Here is a 20264-nt window from a genome sequence, read left to right as displayed (position 1 = left end):
TTAAGATATCTGTTCCTATCAAGGGATAATTATTAAGGACAATGATTTTCATTGTAGAATGTGTGGACATACACTCAGCCCTCCATATCCATGTGTTCTGCACCAGCGCACTCAACCAACTTCAAATTGAAAATACAAAAAAAAAAAAATTGTGTCTGAACTAAACATGTACATGTCATTATTATCTAGACCATACAGCATAACAAGATAAAGCCTTTACAATGTGTTAGGTATTATAAATAACCTAGAGATCATTTAAAGTATATAAGAGGATGTGCAAATGTTATATGCAAATACTACACCATTTCATTTCAGAGACTTAAGGATCTGTGGATTTTGGTATCCTTGGGAGGTCCTGGAACCAATCCCCCATGGACAGCAAGGGATGACTGGTAAACCAGTCTCATAATGAAAGACATTATTGTTATTTCCAATTTTGATGTCATAAATAACACTGTGACTGAGTATCTTAAAAGCTAAATCTTTGCATCTATCCCTACATATTTAGTATGTACTTGAAATTGCTGTGTTAAAGAATATGGACTATTGGCCAGGCGTGGTGGCTCGTGCCTGTAATCCCAGCACTTTGGGAGGTCGAAGCAGGCAGATCACCTGAGGTCAGGAGTCTGAGACCAGGTTGGCCAACATGGTGAAACCCTATCTCTACTAAAAATATAAAAATTAGCATGGTGGTGGGGTGCCTGTAATCCTAGCTACTCAGGAGGCTGAGGCAGGGGACCAAGGTTTCAGTGAAACAATATGATGCCACTGCACTCTAGCCTGGGTGATAGAATGAGACTCCCTCTATAAAAAACAAAAAAGGCCGGGCCTGGTGGCTCACTCCTGTAATCCTAATACTTTGGGAGGTCGAGGCAGGCGGATCATGAGGTCAGGAATTTGAGACCAGCCTGGACAGCACGATGAAACTCCGAGTCTCCACTAAAAATACAAAAATTAGTCAGGCATGGTGGTGCCTCGCCTATAGTCCCAGCTACTCAGGAGGCTGAGGCAGGAGAATAACTTGAACCTGGGAGGCGGAGGTGGCAGTGAGCTGAGATCATGCCATTGCACTCCAGCTGGGCAACAGAGCAAGAATCCATTCAAAAAGAAAAAGAACTATTTTTAAGCTCCAGAAAAGTTCCTAATAATTGTACTCTTAGCCTCATCTATGATGGTATTTTTGAATCTTTTCCAGTGTGTTTATACATTAACCATTAACATCCCTGCATTGAAACAAAGTAGATGTGTATACAGATACTTAATGCTTTCTCTAAAATATGGCAAAACTGTCAACTGCCACATGGATTTTTCATTTCTTTAGAAAACACAATAAATTTATTTTTAAAATGCCCCCTGGAACAAAGATGACAATCTTCGGTGACTAGGAAAAGCCTTGCTGCTACTGCACTTCTCTGATAGAGGCAGAGATAAGTAGTTTCTATTCTCCTTCTTATTTTGGCCCTATCTAATCCCTTCTTCTTGTGTTGTTTATATATTAATTCAATAAATACGGCTAGAAAGGGATGATGATGGAATACTAAGCCCTATCCCTTGTTTTCCATTCACTATGGCTTCTCCCTCTGACTTCAGATAGAGAGGTGAGAAATAAGGGAGCAGAATCAAGTTAAAAGCTCAAAATCCTGATAGTCTATCCTTCAGTGTTGCTCCTATTTTCAAAGAACAATAAGGGCCAGACAAGGTGGCTCATGCCTATGATCCCAGCACTATGGGAGGCTGAGGCAGGAAGATCACTTGTGGCCAGGAGTTTGAGACCAGCCTGGGCAGCTTACTAAGACTCTGTCTTTTAAAAAAACCTGGGTGTGGCAGCACACACCTGTAGTTATTAGGGAGCCTGAGGCAAGAGGATCCCTTGGGCCTGAGCAACAGAGAACGTGCTTCCAAAAACAGTAATAATTTTAAAAAAAGAAAAATAGGCCGGCTGAAGTGGCTCACATCTGTAATCTCAGCACTTTGGGAGGTTGAGGTGGGTGGATCATGAGGTCAGGAGTTCAAGACCAGCCTGGCCAAGAAAACCCTGTCTCTACTAAAAATACAAAAATTAGCCAGGCATGGTGGCAGGTGCCTGTAATCCCAGCTACTTGGGAGGCTGAGGCAGAGAACTGCTTGAACCTGGGAGGTGGAAGCTGCCGTGAGCCAAGATCGTGCCACTGCACTCCAGCCTGGGTGACAGAGTGAGACTCTGTCTCAAAAAAAAGAAAAAGAAAACTATGTAAGATAAAATTAAAAGAGTAATAGAAACAAAGAAATACAAGGACAAGAAATGAGAAGAGAAGGTGTGATTTAGCTTCACAAACACTAGAGAATTTTCATTTGAAATTTTTATAAGTACCACTTATCACATTAGAATTCAAGTCTTGGCTGGGCATGGTGGCTCACGCCTGTAATCCCAGCACTTTGGGAGGCCAAGGTGGGTGGATTATGAGGTCAGGAGTTCGAGACCACCCTGGCCAACATAGTGAAACCCTGTCTCTACTAAAAACACGAAAATTAGCCAGGAATGGTGGTGCACTCCTGTAATCCTAGCTATTCAGGAGGCCGAGGCAGGAGAATTTCTTGAACCCAAAAGGTGGAGGTTGCAGCGAGCCACAAAGATTGCGCCACCGCACTCCAGCCTGGGCGACAGAGTATAACTCCGTTTCAAAAAAAAAAAAAAGAATTCAATTCTTGCTTAGGATTCCTATTCTGATTTTCTTATCTATTCACTTTATTCTTTACTATTCATTATCCCTTTAATTCCAGCCAAAGTTAGAAATAAAGGTTGGCCCATTAAGAGCAAGAGTCCACGATTCTAAATATACTGTTTTGCCATAGGAAAAACTAAAAAACAGTTATCTCAATAAAAAGCACCAGGCTCCCGGCCATCTTGGCAGCTGCTCTTAGCTGGGGGCCATCCTGGACCTAAGGCAGATGGCCGCAAAGAAGATGAAAAAGTCAGTGGAGCTGACCAACTCTGGGCTCCAACTCGTTATGAAAAGTAGAAAGTATGTGCTAGGGTAAAAGCACAGTCTGAAGATGATCGGATAAGACAAAGCAAAATTGGTCATCCTCACTAAGATTGTCCAGCTTTAAGGAAATCTGAAATAGAGTACTATACGATGATGGCCAAAACTGCTGTCCATCACTACAGTGGGAATGATGGGTACAGTATGCAGAAAATACTAGAGAGTATGCATACTGACTATCACTGATCCAGGCAGTTCTAATATCACTGGAGGCATGCTAGAACAGACTGGTGAAAATTAAGCCATGCAAAATTTGTCTTTAATAACACTTGTCAGAGCTTGTTTTTTACAAAAACAAAAACAAAAAGCACCACCTTGCTATAAGTTTGTAAGAGTTTGGGATACTGGCAAACAATTTCCATGAATTGTACAGTTCCACAAAACTTTCCCTATTTTACTGTTTGCCAAAAACAAGTGAACCCCCCAAAACTATACTTTTTATTCCTTGCACAAAAAAATCTCACCTATCAATCTCTTCAAGTTTTTCATCTATCATTGGACCCATCTGCTGGCAGATATCTGTAAATACAAAAATACTTATAAATACAGAAACTTAATCCACTTTAAGCCACTTTGAACAATTTTTAACAATATAGAACCAATATACAATACTACGCGTAACACATAGAGATTAAGCTCATGCTAGAGACAGACTACTATTTAGTATTACTACTACATATTACTATCATGTGACTAAAAGCAAGGTCAAAAGCAATATTTAATAATATTAAAATATTATGTTTTCTTGAAACTATTACCTAAGTTGACAGACTGTGAAATCTGGAGTTATCCCAAAATCTTAAAGACATCTAGAAAACTATGATTAGTTAACTAAAACAAACTTAAGCCACAGTGTATAAACTATGTAACCATTTGCCCATCAGATATGAAGATTGTTCATTTATTTAAGACATTTCAAGATAAAGCATACTGTGTGTTTCCTAATGTGAACATTGATACAATGAAGAGCACAATACTATATTCTATATTCATAACCAGATGTTTCTTCTATAAAAAGATTTAAGAATAATTGTTCATTTACCAGAGATTTTTCTACCAAAGGATTTTTTTAAAAACATGTTTTGATTATTTTCACATTTTTTAGAGACTAAAAAACATATCAACATACATCAAGTGACTAAGTTATGAAGTTAACAATGATCATGTATAATTTTGTCCTTTAAATTCATAATACCAGAAAATTAAACAGGAATAAACATTTTAAACATTTTGACTCAATTTAATATGCTGTTGTTTTTAATTCTGTTCTTTTTCAGACTGCAAAACTCTTCAGCCAATTTTACTAGTGGTAAAGAAATACAAAGACTTCCTTTATGAAAAGGATTTGCAGGTTTATGGCAATACCTTCCAAGTAATACTTTTACTATTTTACTGTACTAGTCTGTTCTCCACCAGAGATTTCCAACTTCTAAAGGTAAATACAAGGCAGAAGAAACTGAAGACATTATGAATAGCTAAAATATGACATAACATTAAGATAATATCTAATATTCATTAAGTACCTTCTAAATCCAAAAGGTCTTGGGAGTCTGGTTTTGAATCTGTTGGATCTATACTCTGAAGTACCTGCAGAGCTCTATCCATCTTATCCTAAAAAAGTAATAGGACACCTTTTAAAAACTCAAGAGTTTTAACTTCAGTGAATATGAAATTACTCTTTCCAAGCAATCTCAAAGATAGTACATTTAAATTGTCTTGACAGTTTAACTATTAAACAAAAGAAGGACTCTACCTCATCTATATAAACAGGCTCAGGCTCTGATTTCTTAATTTCCTCCACATCATCATCAATTACATTCAATTTGTCCACAGCCGCTATAGAAACAAAGGAAACTTTAAGTTCCCCAGCATTTACTTCAGTAATTTTAGTCATTAATTTATAAGTGGCCTATGATTGTCCATAAGAAAAAAAAATGGAAGCCCTTTATATATTCACATTTTATAATCAATATGTTATTATATACATTTAGTCCTTTATTTCACAAACATTTATTTAGTACTCATTATGTGCCAGGCATTGTTCTAGGCATTTATACATACACCAGTGAATAAAACAGGAGGAATCCCTAACCCCATGGAGCTTAAAATTCTAGTGGAATAAGTGTACAATATTAATAGCAGCTGACATTTTAGGCATTTTCATGAAAACTGAGCGCTACCAATGGGGTGGTATATTATTTAATATAATATAAAATATATTTATTTTATACCAATAAATATATAAGAGCAGATTATTATCTAGCTAATTTCATAGTTACATCTATGAGTTTCTTCTACACTCTTCCCTTCTATTAAAAAAAATTTCCTATATGAACAAAAAATAAAACTTACTTTACGCTAACTTCGATAATAGTTAAAACAAGGCCAGGCACAGTGGCTCACGCCCATAATACTAGCACTCTGAGAAGCTGAGGAGGGTGAACTGCCTGAGCTCAGAAGTTCAAGACCAGCCAGGGCAACATGGTGAAACCCCATCTCTACTAAAATACAAAAAATTAGCCGGGTGTGGCAGCATGTGCTTGTAGTCCCAGCTACTTGGGAGGCTGAGGCACAATAATTGCTTGCATTCCAGGCCAGGCGACAGAGTAAGATTCCGTCTCAAAAAAAAAAAAAAAAAAAAAAAGTCAAAACAACACTAAACAAAAAAGTTTTTCAAGAAGAGAAGGTTGAAAAAAAATTTACAAATAAACTCTATTCTAACAAAGTAAATTTTGTACTCTATCTTAACAAAGCAAATTTTGGTAAAAATAAAATTACAACAAAAACCTACGAAGCGCAACAATTTTAAATCCCAACTGTTAGCCATTTATTTCAAATATTTGGCTAACTTTCAAAAAAACAGAAGTCAGCATAACACAGGGATAAACTGAAAACCCAAAATATTTTTTCCTTTCAATAGTCTCCAGCCTATGCCAAAAGGAAATTGCTACATAGAATCCCCTGAGCATGTTCAATGAACTTTTTTAAAGGTGTCTCCAGTATTCCTAGAGAGTCAGATAAGAGGAATAAAAGTATAAATAATGGCAAAGTACCCTATATTCAAATCAATAAGTATCGCCCTCTCATTTTTCTGAATGTACACTTCTACACATACAAAGACAATGTTACACATGATGCACAATGCTTTCATTTGAAGTTCTTTCTCCTGAACTGGCAAGGATTAGCACTGATATATCCCTCAGTGAGTCAGTGTAAGGTCAGACTGACCGACTTTATAATCCTGCCTCAATCACTTACTAGAAACACAACCTCTCAGCCTCATTGTCCTCATCTGTAAGACAGGGCAACAAAAGTAGCTATCTCACAGCTGTGAGATTGAAATGTAATAGTACAAATGACTTAGCACAATGCCTGACAAATAATGAGTGCTCAAAAACCAGTAACTATTTCTGATTATCATCATTAATATTATTATGAGCTGTTCCTTTACACTCAGATCCCCCCCACCTCCCTACCTGAATATCAAATGGCATGCTTTCTCAGTATAGATGACAATAGCTAAAGAGCAGACTGACTAAAAGTTCAGCAGATCTGAACCAGGAACCTTAGTGGCTTGATTACATTACTTTATTATTGTTTCAGGCTCCCTAGGATCAAATCAAGGTGAAGAAAGGTCTAAAATTTAGGAGTACTCCTAACCCCAGTAATCATACTTGGCACTTGCCAACCACAAGATCCCCACACTACTCCCCCTTTGCCACTGTGGTTCAGTAACAAATCAAAACACTCTTTGAACAGAATAGTTAAGAACTGCCTCTTAGACTATAATAGTTAGGCTGATTTAAATACCTGCATGGTCACATATTATTTTATGCCTGACATTTAACTATGTATGGGAACTCTCAAGAGGATTTGAAATAAAAGCAAATAATTCTTGGGATTGAACATGGGCTAAATTAACCCCTTAATTTGGTTAAAAAGGAGGTTAGCTTGTCATGCCTACAAATAAATGATTTAAAACAAAAGTTAAATGCCAATCTACTTTACATCCAAAACCAAATCATAAAATTCAAGTGAAAAAAACTTAAATAGCTCTAACCTTCTCTAAGATTTAACTTACCTGCCTCAGACTCTATGTTTAAATTAGTTGTTACAAAATTGGATGGGAAGAGTCCTATTCCTCTGTGATTTTCTCCTTTCCACCAATTGGCATCACTAAAAATACAGTGCAAAAAGTATCATTTGTTCCTCCAAATTTTCATACAATAGCAAAGAGGAATTAAAATTAAAATTAAATCTAGCCTCCTTTGAATATATTAGTTTACATGCAGCTATAATTAAGTAGTTTTTCTTAAATTTAATAAATGATATTAAAAAGTACAAGTAAAAAAAATTTCCACATCCCTGTATCTAAACTTAGAGCCACCAGGTGCGGTGGCTCACACCTGTAATCCCAGCACTTTGGGAGGCCGAGGTAGGAGGATCACCTGAGGTCAAGAGTTTGAGACCAGCCTGGCCAACATGGTGAAACCTCATCTCTACTAAGAGTACAAAAATTAGCCAGGTGTGGTGGCGCATGCCTGTAGTCCAGCTTCTTGGGAAACTGAGGCAGAAGTATTGTTTGAACCAGGGAGGAGGAGGCTGCAGTGAGCTGAGATCCTGCTACTGCACTCCAGCCTGGGCAACACAGCAAGGCTCTGTCTCAAAAAACAAAAATATTAGAACCAATTAGCAATTCATCATATTTGATTCTGGGCTTTAAGAAAGTAAGGTCAGCCTTGGTGGCTCATGCCTGTAATCCCAGCACTTTGGGAGGCTGAGGCGGATGGATCACCTGAGGTCAGGAGTTTTGACACTAGCCTGGCCAACATGGCAACACCGCGTCTCTACTAAAAATACAAAAATCAGCATGATGTGGTGGTAGGAGCCTGTAATCTCAGCTACTCAGGAGGCTGAAGCATGAGAATTGCTTGAACCCAGGAGGCAGAGGTTACAGTAAGCTGAGATCATGCCACTGCAGTCCAGCCTGGAAGACAGTGACACTCTGTCTCCAAAAAATAACAATAATAAATTAAAAAAATAAAAAAGTAAACAAAACACTTAAGTGCCCTTTATTAATAAACCCAAATCCCAACGCCACATCCATCTCACCATACTACCAAAATAAAGTCGGTAGCTTTCTTGTCAAGTCTGTTTTTTGTTCTCTTACACATATCTATAGCCAACTTCATATAGAAACAGGCAGACATAGATGCTTATTCATACAGATCTTTTTAATTTTATATATTAATACTTTTAGATTTTGCTTATTGCTTTTAAATTAAAATTCCATCATATAAAAGGCCATATTTATCCATTCCTGTAAAGATGGACATTTAGGTTTATTCCAGTCTTTCACCATTATAAAGACTAAGGTAATGATCATCCTAGACTTGAGGGTATACATACAACAATTTCTCTGAGCTTACTCATAACTAATAGTTGATAAAGAGGAGAGAAATCACATTTCTTTTTTTTTTTTTTTAATGAATGAGAGGTTTTTTCTTTTCTTTTTTTTTAATTGCGTTTTAGGTTTTGGGGTACATGTGAAGAATGAGAGGTTTTTATGTTGCCCAGGCTGGCCTCAAATGCGTAGCCTCGCCTCCCCAAGCACCAGGACAACTGGCCTGAGCCACTGCGGCTCCTGAGAAATCATATTTCATTGTATGCATTTGCAAGCATCTACTTGTGCTTGCTAGCTATTCAGACTGCCTTTTCTGTAAACTGCTTGTTCAAATTTTTTGCCCATGTTTCTTTTTCTACTGGGTCATTTGTCTTTTTCATGGACCTGTATAAGTTCTTTATATATTTTGGATAGCAACTGTTTGTCCGAATTATGCAAATACCTTCTTCTAGACTGTCACTGTCTTTTAGCACATGTTTATGGTTTAATTCTACAGTGGGTTTTTTTCCCCCTATGCAGTCACATTTGGCAATCTTTTATGGCTTACACTTTTACCTTTTTCTACCCCTGGACTCCTAACATCTATCCTCCTATATACTTAACTGTAGCTTTAGGGTTTCTTTTTTCCCTCTCCCATGTTTAGATTTTTAATTCATTTGGAATGAAATTTTATATACTATGTGAAACTGATCAAATTTTATCTGTACTATAAAAAGAGCCACTCATCATAACAAAATTTATTAAACAGTCCATCATTTTTTCTACTAATTTATAATACCCTACCTTTCAAACAGTAATCTGTTCATGAGCCTATTTCTAGATTCCATTCTGTTGCAGTGTCCAATATCAATTTTCTACATCTTGTTAATGTACCTTAATACCTGCCAGAGAAAATACCCTTTCTATGTTACTCTTTCTCATTTACTGCATAACTTCACATTTCCACATTAATATTAAATTACTTTTTAAGTTCTCTGGGGAAAAAGTCCTGTTGGGAATTGAAATAGAAATGCACCGAAATTATGCAATAATATAAGAAAAAGGAAATCTTTATAATATTAAGGTTTCTTCCCTATGAACATAGTATCTTTCTCCATTTACATTTCTATAAATACATAACATGTAAATACATATTTGTATTCTTAAAGCAAATAATTTTATGCTTTAATCCATAAAGGCCTTACATATCTTTGTTAGGCTTATTCATTTCTAGATCATTTATATACATTTTGTTACTACTGAGAATGACTTGCTTTCCTACTACATTGTCTAAACAGTTGTAGTTAAAGCTTACTACTGAGTTTTGTATGTTAAGCTTGTATCCAACAACCTTGATGAACTCCTACCACTTTTAATCATTTGTCCATTGGACTCTGGTACTTTCTATATGGAAAATCATAGCATCTGGAAATAATGGTACTTTTATCGATTCCTTTCCAAAAACCTGACTAACTGAACAGCCATTCTTAAGTATGAGTCTTAGGAATGAATTAATGTCTATGATTATGAAACATCATTTCATTTATGAGCACTAGAAAGAGATGAGTTACATATCCAAATACAGTATGAGAAATGCTGTTATATATGTTCAGAGAGGTATAACTCAAAGAAGGGAACTGCTAACTCTACCGGGAACTAAAAAGCAGGGAAATGTTTAAAGGCTTCTCAGAGGATATAAAATCTGGCATAGGTTTTGAAGGTCAAGTAGGCACTTGCCAGGACAAAATGAAAATTATGGCTATGGAAATAAAAATGACATTTTGCCCTCCTGCCCTTATCAACAAGCAAGAAAACCAGGCACAAAGAAACAAAAAACTGCACTCTGAGATAAAACAAAAAACGCCAACATATTTAGTTTTAGGTCTCAAAGTACATGAAAACTTGAGCCTTTCCTTTTAACTACTGACTTCTTAACAAAAAGTACTCACTAACTTGTGCAATGACAATGGCTGGGGTAGTGATGTCCTTTATGGATATAATAATCTTGTAAGGAAACTGCTATCTCTACCATGAAAATATAAATTGTAAACCTGGAAAAACTTGGTAATCTTGTAGGGGTCTTTTCCTTAAAATAACTGTTTATTTTTGAATATGGGGAGGCAACTTTTCTAAAGCCTGGACTCCCTTGCAAACTGTCCTTGAAAAGTAAAGTTCTTTTTCTTTTCTAAATGCTTTTACTTCCTTCAGCAGGGCTTTCCAGGCAGACAGAACCAAAGGTACAATGGAGGTCTAAGCAGAAAATGGCATTTTTGGAACTGTAAGAATTCCACTTGATTATTTGAAACGGTATACAGAAAACATGGAGTGGGCCAGGCACAGCGGCTTACGCCTGTAATTCCGGCACTTTGGGAGGTTGAGGTGGGTGGATCACTTGAGGCCAGGAGTTCGAGACCAGCCTGGCCAATATAGGGAAACCCTGTCTCTACTAAAAATACAAAAAATTAGCCAGGTGTAGTGGTACACGCCTGTATTCCCAGCTACTCAGGAGGCTGAGGCGGGAGAATCGTTTGATTCTGGGAGGCAGGGATTGCAGTGAGCTGAGATCACACCACTGTACTCCAGCCTGGGCGGCAGAGTAAGACCCTGTCAAAGGAAAGGAAGGAAGGAAACATACATACATACATACATACATACATACATACATACATGGAATGGTAAGACAAAGCTAAAAATAAAATAAAAGAAAGGCTTTTCTTGGTATACTCTGTTAATGAGAAATGTGCACCTTTGGACCGGGCGTGGTGGCTCATGCCTGTAATCCCAGCACTTTGGGAGGCTGAGGCAGGCGGATTACCTGATATCAGGAGTTTGAGATCAGCCTGGCCAACAAGGCAAAACCCAGTCTCTACCAAAACTACAAAAATTAGCTGAACATAGAAACGCATGCCTGTAATCCCAGCTACTGGTGAGGCTGAGGCAAGAGAATCATTTGAACCTGGGAGGTGGGGGTTGCAGTGAGTCAGTGCACTCCAACCTGGGCAACAAAACAAGACTCTGTTTCAAAAAATAAATAAATAAATAGGAAATGTGCATCTTTTCTATGAGCTCAATGGCTCTTAAACAGATCTAAGAATGATATATTTTCAAGGGACATCTATGTGTGAAAATTTTATGCTTTAAATTCCATAAAAATATAAAAGCGACGAAGAGAGTCATTTTCTGGATGACTTCCTTTTAACGGAAGACTGTCATTTAACTTTAGCACACAAGATTGCATTTGTGTTTAAAGTCCTACCAGTGATTACCAATCACCTAGAATGACAATATTTTATACATAAGCATGCTTACAGCAACTGTAAGACTGGGGTGTCCTAACATCAAAATGTCAGCAACTGACCAATATTCCATCATATTCATGTTGAATTCTCTTAGCAGTTACAAATAAAAAAGTTCTTTTTTACAGTAATAAATCTTAACTAAAAATTGTCGTAAGAGCAGCAATTTATTTCAGAAAATTTTGTTATATAAAAGTAATGCTCTAAATTAGAATCTTAGACAAAACTACTCATTTTGTTTCTATTTATTTTATAAATATCTTTTTTTAGTTTTTTATTTTTTGAGGTGGAGTCTCACTCTGTCACCCAGGCTGGAGTACAGTGCCACAATCTTGACTCACTGCAACCTCTGCCTCCCAGGTTCAAGGAATTCTGCCTCAGCCTCTTGAGCAGCTGGGACTACAGGTGCATGCCACCACACCCAGCTAATTTTCATATATTTTTTTTTAGTAGATACAGGGTTTCACCATACTGGCTGGGCTGGCCTTGAACTACTGACCTCATGATTCGCGCACCTCGGCCTCCCAAAGTGCTGGAATTACAGGCATGAGCCACTGTGCCCAGGCTATTTTATAAATATCTTTAACTTCATAATTGTGTAAGAGTATCAAAACTGTAAACCTAAGTTCTTTTGTAAGTACTCTAAAAGACACTCCTAAGCCTGACACTTCAGACTGTCAGTGTTCAGAGCTCACACTCTCTCTGCCTTTACAGACAGTCTCCAACTTATGATGGCATGACTTACAATGGTGCAAAAGTGATACACACTCAGGTACACATAAACCATTCTGGTTTTTACTTTCAGTACAGTATTCAATATGTTACATGAGATATTCAATACTTTATTATAAAATAGGTTTTGTGTTCGATGATTTTGCCCAACTGTAAACTAATGTAAGTTGACAAGCATCTGTATTTCTATCTATTTTCCTTCAGGGATCATGGTGTTCCACTCCAAATGATTATTTAAAAAATTTTTCTTTAAGTGAAGATGGTACTATCTTGATTGCCTAAGAGACATTCCTTTTCCCATCTTCAATTTCTTGCAAAATTTTTTGTCTTATCTAAACCAATCAAGATATACACCTGAAATGGAGCCCCAGGATAAGTCTTCTTTGCCAGATGCTTGCACCAAGTGTAAATCTGCTCTCTGGGCCTCAACAGCACCTCTTTTATGGCATTCACCACATTCTGCTTTCTATACAATTGTCTATATGGTAATTTTAACTCTCTTACTTTATTCTAGATTTTATGAAGACAGAACTGTGTCCTCATTTGTTATTCATTGTACATAGTAGATTACATAACATTTTCTCACTAAATATTTACCACAGTAAATTAAAACCATTACTTATCTACCCTTTATTTAAAAATATACTAGAAATATACTACTGTGTTATAAATAACTTACTAAATTATTTATAATGGATAGCAAATACACCTGCAATCTCTGTTCAGAGCAACAAGCTTACTTCTCACTCTTGCAAAATTTCATGATTTTCTTTTAAAAGTAAAAGTACAGAGCAGTATTAAGCTCAACAGAGATTGATCTATTTTTTATGAGAGCTTTAAATGGTAGAGAAATTATGAAGAGAGTACAGTAGTAGATTAAGAATTGGGGAGGAGCCAAGTACAGCTTTTGGTTGCTTTAATCAAGGGTATACAGCTATATTCTTTTTAAAGTTTTTCTGCCAGTAATTTTGGTACACACAACTGCCAACGTATACTTATTCAAGTGACTGAGTATTTACATGTTTCCCGATTGTGGTCATCAAGAACATTATTTAATATATCTTTCATCCAGGACATAAATTATCAAATATAACAAGAGAAGAGGCTCACATTATCTGTCTAACTTTTATTTTAGAAAAATAAAAACAAGGTATGAAAAGGTTCTAATATGATTTAAATACACTATAAGTCAAAGAACTGAATACTCTGGATTCTAAATTAAGAATATTATACTTTAAAACTTCCCATAAAGATTTAAAACATACCTGTCATCCAAAACAATAATTATTTCACCATGTTTAAAGGTGAGTTCATTGTCCTCAACAGCTTCAAAATCATATAAAGCTCTCACTTTCCGTACAACCTTATTATTTAACTGAATTTCTGCAGACGGATATAAGGATTTTGTTTCTGTGTGTTGCTGTTTCTGCTCTTGCAGTGATAATTCAATAGCTAGTTTCAAAAATTAAAATGCAAAGAAACTAAAATTAATTTTGATAAACATTAGATGACAATGTAAAATTTAATAAGAATAAATCAAGTATTTTATTTGTCTAATTATGTGCCACAGTTAAGTTTTGGGAGGGTGGGGCAGGGCAGAGAACCATGACATTTTTAAAATAAAGTTTTTGTTCATTCCTTATTATCACGGTCTGTCATATACAACAGTTATTATTTTTATAGCAAACAGATTGTGACATTATAATATGGGTAGCTTTCCATATAGGATAAGCCATGAACATATTTCTGTGCTTGACTCATAACTATGGCATTAAAGAAAAGGTGAAATGTAATCTCTCCAAAGGTAGTATATCAAATATATATTATTGAAAAAGATAATGAATTAAATTCATTTGATAGCATGTCATTTGTTTTCCTTACTTTTTGGACGCTACTAGTTTTCAGATTTGAGGGAAAAATAAAAGTATACCAGTTTTATTACCATTTTTATATCAAAACAATGTTCTGGCAAAGATATTTTAAGCCATACTAAATTACATGCGCTTGATCATTTACCTTTAGCTATGTCTTCATCCTCTTTGTTTTTGTTCAATGACGTACCATTCTTGGCAGCAGCTGAGACAGTCTGTAAATGCATGAGTAAAATGAACACAACTATCTTTTCAAACAAAACACAGCTCTACAATTACTTGCAGATGCTAAATTTTAAAAAATTCTGATACAACTGAGTTTCATTTAAAAGTGAAGTTCTTTTTTGAGACAAGGTCTCACTGTCAGCCAGGCTGGGGTGCATGGCACAGTCATAGCTCACTGTAACCTCCAACTCCTGGGCTCAAGTGATCCCCTTACCTCAGCCTCCTGGGTAGTCAGAAGTACATGTGTATGCCGCCACACCTGGCTAATTTTTATTTTTTGTAGAGACAGGGTCTCACTATGTTTCCCAGGCTGATCTGGAACTCTTAGCCTCAAGTGATCCTTCTGTCTCAGCCTCCCAAAGTGCTAAGACTACAGGCATGAGCCACCATGACTGGTCTAGAAGTGAAGTTCTTTATGATAATTTCAAATAATTGTTTTCAAATACTAAAAACATCAGAATTTTCAAGAAAACATTATAAACTCACACAGGGCTCAAACTGGCTTAGATTTTGCATAAATCTAACAAAACTTGGCATAAAGTACTTAAATATTTATAGAATTTAAAAATATGACTCTTTTCTGATTATATCCCTGATTTCAATTGTCCAAGGTCTCTTAGTGAGAAGAGCTCTACTGCCACAGGAGTGCAGCTACATGAGAATTGCCAGCAAGAAGTCATGATCATTAATAAAGAGAGAGAAGTGGGGACAGAGAAAAGAGGTGGAGTTCTAGGAATATGTGTGAAGTTCTTTTACTATTTATTGTGGCTGGATGGCAGTGGTCTGCCAGGCGTAGCAGTGAATTAAGGAAGGTCATGCTTGAATTTAACAAATGGCGTGTAAGACAGGTATCCAGGACTCTGATCCATCAACCAGTTCTTTACATAGATTTTTCAGAAAAATATGCAGAAAGGACAGAACAGGAAAATGTTTCCTTTTTACTACTTCTAAGACTCTTGTCTCAAAACTCTACCTTGTACCCTTAGATCTGGTCAGCTGTAAAGAATCTTTTTTCAGCTAGGCGTGGTGGCTCATTCCTGTAATCACAGCACTTTGGGAGGCCGAGGCAGGTGGATCACCTGAGATCAGGAGTTCGAGACCAGCCTGGCTAACCTGGTGATATCCTGTCTCTACTAAAAATACAAAAAATTAGCTGGGCATGGTGGCAGGAACCTGTAATCCTAGCTACTCCGGAGACTGACACAGGAGAATCGCTTGAACCTAGGAGATGGAGGTTGCAGTGAGCCAAGGTTGCGCCACTGCACTCCAGCCTGGGCAATAAGAGCGAAACTCCATCTCAAAAAAAAAAAAACAACTTTTTTCTCTTTAATCTATGATCTAAAATAAAAGGAAATATAGTACTTCCCATAGTCTCCTTAGCCTACATTCTAATATTAATGGGAAGGCATAAAGTACTGAGAGTAAAACCCAAGAGACAGCATTTTTCTCCCACAGACCTAAAAAAACAGCCCACTCCATGATCCCTGCCTCTACATCCCAGTTCTACTAAAGCTATCCCCTCTCCCAGCAAATACATTTCTAGTCTTACAGTTCCATCCATCTTATATGTAAAGCATTCACTCTAGGCATAGTCACTCTTCAACAAACAAGTCTGGAGTCTCTCAATTCCATGAGTTTGTTCATTTCACTTATCTCCTAATATTACTACCTTACTTCTCTCTAATAAAATACGAATACATTCAAGTCTCAAAATTCTACCTCTTCATCTTCTTCACCATTCCAACCTGTGGTTACTGCTCTCTCTTTGGTAATAAGATAGACAGCATACAGTCTATTCCCCCATCCTGTATTTGTCACTTAAAATCTAAATTAGTTATTTTTCACATGTATAAAGCTACCATTCAAATTTGCTATACATTTTTTTTTTTTAATATAAGGGCTATCTCATACACCTATGCCTTTTGCATGATTCCAGACTTAGAGGAGCATTAAATACATTATTTATGTCTGACTAACTTCTCAAGGTTCCGTTATGGGGAAAAAATAGACATAAAAATCAGAATGTCTATTAAATGTAAGGTACTATGCTAGAGAGTCATTTGGGAAGTAGAGGTGGAAAATGATAATCAAGACATACTTTGGCTAGTTTTTACATAAGATACATACCTTCAAAATATTAGAGGGTCAACCATGGGTCTGAATAAATCTCTCACCTGAGAACCTGCTGGAGGAAAAGTAATTCCTTCCTCTTTCATAGATTTAATAGTTGCAGATATTAGACTAAACTGAGGGTCCTTTTGAAATTCTTCTGACCACTCCACCATTAAAGACTTCAGTTTTTCACATACTTTAGGATGTGCCTTTTAAGGAAAAGGAAAGGAAAATAAACAAAAATCTATAGTTAAAATACGTACTTAAATTATTTAACAGGAGAATTACTCTCAAAATTCACTTTAATCATATGAACATCAACATAGTCCAGCAATTTCTAGCCTAGTTGAGTAATTGATAGATGCCTATTTACATGTTAAGATGTAGTTGTTTCATACAAAATTACTGTTTATAACACCAATTCCTAAGTCTTACTATAATGACAATAAATTTTTTATATTTCGGGATTATTTCCTCTATGTTTTGGAGAATGGAGCCAGAGTAACCTGGATGTAAATCTTGGCTATCCCACTTACTAGCTGCGTGACCTTGGACAAGTTACTTCTTTCTAAGACTCAGTTTTTGCATTTATAAAATAGGAATGATAAGAGAATTTAACTTCCAAGAATCTATTGCTCCAAGGGTGGTTAAGAGCATTCAACAAGACAGTATGTGTAAAATGCTTAAAGCAATGACTACTTACTAGCCCTCAAAAAGGATTTGCTATTATCTACAGTATATATACTTTGGGGAGAAGTTTTTGTTGCTACAAATTAAAAAATCAAATTTCAGAACAGAAGTTTATTTCATTTCAATTTATCTAAAAATGACTTCATTTGTAATACTTATAATTACTTCAGTAATACTACATATAGTTATAATGACACACAATTTATATATTTTTTAATGACTTAAATTTCTCCTCTTTTTAAAATTTACCTTATTTTTAATCACAGCACGTACTTCTGTTGCAAAATCACGGGAACATACTTCTAAATGAAATATCTTTCCACAGTTTGCCACACATGCCCCAAGAAGCTATTAAAATAAAAATTAATGTACAAATGTTGAAATACTAACTTACTATAATAAAAACACATTTGAAATTTGGGTCAATAATAACATGGCTTCTACTCACAGTTAGTGCCTGCAGAGCAACATGAGGAACCTTATGATTTACCCTTTTCATTATGGCTTTTAGGCAATCTTTCGCTCTTAAAAAAAAAAGACAGTTAAATATTGATAAATTTAATTCAAACATTAAAAATATAAGGTATTCTATTACCAAATAACTTTATATTTAATGGCTTACACCTGTAATTCCAACATTTTGGGAAGCCAAGGCAGGAGGATCACTTGAGCCCAGGAATTTGAGACCAGCCTGGACAACAAAGTAAGATCTCATCTCTATAAAAAATTTTTAAAATTAGCTAGGCATAGCGGCATGTGTCTGACTCCTAGCTACTCAGGAGGCTGAGGCAACAGGATTGCTTGAGCCCAGGAGTTTGAGGCTGTAGTGAGTTGTGATCATGCCACTGCACTCCAGCCTGGATGACAGAGTGAGACCCTGTCTCAAAATAAAATAATTTAAGTATAAAATAAAAATATATTAAATAAATTAAAGTTCTGGAAATTGCACTTTGTTAAAGGAATAAATCTATAAAATGATTTTACACAATATTTTGTTCATAGGCTAAAGCATGTTGCAAATGTTGCATATTCCAAAATCAAGAGACAAATCATTTCACAAAAGATTCGTCAACACAAGAGACGTATACCAGATCTTTCCATTTCTTCAAGACAGATTTAGCTTTCAGACGGCAAAATCTTATCTTGAAAAAATCTAACAAGACATATAATTTTAAGAGGTTCAAGTATAAACACGTGAATATGCTATGAAAAGCTTTAATGAAAATTTCTAATACATAGTTCAGCTAATTGCAACATCTCCCCAAAAGCATTTTTTTTCATATTCACTTTTTTCATTAGGCTACCTATTACATTATATGTATATTATTCGAAGACTTTTTTGTTATATTATCTATTGTGTTATTTGTCTACTTCATTATTTAAAAGTTCCCATATATATCTAAGTCCCAGAGGAATTCCTTAAATAACTCACCTATATATTGTTGCATCTCCCCACTGTGTCAAGTGTTTAATTATGTGTTACTACAGGCGCTTTTGAGTTGAACTCTTTTTCATTTGTTCCTTCCAGATGAAGTTAATCCCATAAATCCAGCATTCGGGCTTTTTTAACTTTTATGTCCCGAAAGTAAAACAACTGACCCTTGAACTACATGAAGGTTAGGGAGACCAACCCCCTATGCAGTGGAAAATAAACTTTTGATTCCTCAAAAACTTAACTACTAATAGCCTACTCTTTTTTTGTTTTTTTGAGACAGTCTCACTCTGCAGCCCAGGCTGAGTTCAGTGGCGCCATCTTGGCTCACTGCAAACTCCACCTCCCAGGTTCAAGCGATTCTCCTGTCTCAGCCTCCAGAGTAGCTGGAATTACAGACGCCCACCACCACGCCCAGCTAATTTTTGTATTTTCAGTAGAGATGGCATTTTGCCATGTTGGCCAGGCTGGTTTCAAAGTCCCGACCTCAAATGATTTGCTTGCCTCAGCCTCCCAAAGTGCTAGGATTACAGGTGTGGGCCACCATGCCCAGCCAACTAATAGCCTACTCTTGACCAGAGCCTCACCAATAGCATAAACAGTAGATGGACATATATTTTGCATATATATAATATACTGTATTCTTACAATAAGGTAAGCTACAGGAAAAAAGTTATTAAGAAAATTACTGAGTTGAAGAGGGGTTGGTCTTGCTGTCTTTGGGGTGGCAGAGGTGGAAGAAAACCTGTGTATAAGTGGACCCTTGAAGTTTAAATCTGTGTTGTTCAAGGGTCAACTGTGGTAAAGTCTCATTTTCCTTTCAAAGTTCCATCACAAAAAGAGACACTGGTTATCGAGTTCCTAAACATTCACTGAGCATGACTGGACAGCTTACCCATTAGGTGTACTTCCAACTTTGTCACATATATCCATAATAAGACTCCAATCTTCTGTAGTGTTGTACTCATTTGTGGCCTTTTCTATAAAATATATTAGCATACACAATAATTAGGACACATCTCATATAACACTAAAATACCAGCAAAGGCCCAACGGTTAAGAAGTCCTACCTCTTCTCTTGTTGAAGAAACTACAGATGACCTTCAGAAGACAAAAGCACTTCTACTAACTTCAATTTTAAATAGTGTAATTAAATAAATTAAATATCCTGAGGTAAAGCAATAAAATGCCTCCTAAATAAATTACTAAGTATCAATAATCCCATCAAATTCTAATTTGGAAGAAAGCTTTAAAAATGTATCATCAGGGCTGGGTATGGTGGCTCATGTCTGTAATTCCAGGCATGGGAGGCTAAGGCAGGAGTATCATTTAAGGCCAGGAGTCTAAGACCAGCCTGGGCAACATAGTAAGACCCTGTCTCTGCAATTAAAAAAAAAATTTTTTTTTTTAATTAGCCAGGCATGGTGGCAAATGCCTGTAATCCTAGCTACTTGGCAAGCTGAAAAGGGAGGACTGCTTGAGCCCATGAGTTCAAGGCTG

The 20264-nt window shown here is 36.3% G+C and overlaps 1 protein-coding gene and 1 pseudogene across 2 annotated transcripts in view; one reads left to right on the top strand and one right to left on the bottom strand.

Annotated features, from left to right (window-relative positions):
• The window catches only part of STAM2 (signal transducing adaptor molecule 2), a 51708-nt gene that overhangs the window by 10685 nt on the left and 20759 nt on the right, over nt 1–20264 (bottom strand). For both annotated transcript variants that reach the window (XM_012457059.3, XM_012457060.3), the window contains exons 2-11: nt 19660–19744; nt 17781–17856; nt 17582–17680; nt 16705–16851; nt 14451–14520; nt 13700–13886; nt 7105–7199; nt 4777–4859; nt 4547–4634; nt 3488–3542 (exon numbers count right to left, since the gene is read on the bottom strand). In XM_012457059.3, the coding sequence (XP_012312482.1) occupies nt 3488–3542; nt 4547–4634; nt 4777–4859; nt 7105–7199; nt 13700–13886; nt 14451–14520; nt 16705–16851; nt 17582–17680; nt 17781–17856; nt 19660–19744 (985 nt within the window). The remainder of the gene's footprint in view (nt 1–3487; nt 3543–4546; nt 4635–4776; nt 4860–7104; nt 7200–13699; nt 13887–14450; nt 14521–16704; nt 16852–17581; nt 17681–17780; nt 17857–19659; nt 19745–20264) is intronic.
• Nucleotides 2929–3264, top strand: LOC105720495 (large ribosomal subunit protein eL30-like; annotated as a pseudogene).

Source organism: Aotus nancymaae, unplaced genomic scaffold, assembly GCF_030222135.1.
Source record: "Aotus nancymaae isolate 86718 unplaced genomic scaffold, 86718_ANA_hifiasm-v0.15.2.pri h1tg000029l, whole genome shotgun sequence".
Classification (NCBI taxonomy): domain Eukaryota; kingdom Metazoa; phylum Chordata; class Mammalia; order Primates; family Aotidae; genus Aotus; species Aotus nancymaae.
Note: the sequence above shows the minus strand (reverse complement) of the source record. Positions and strands in the feature narration are given on the sequence as shown.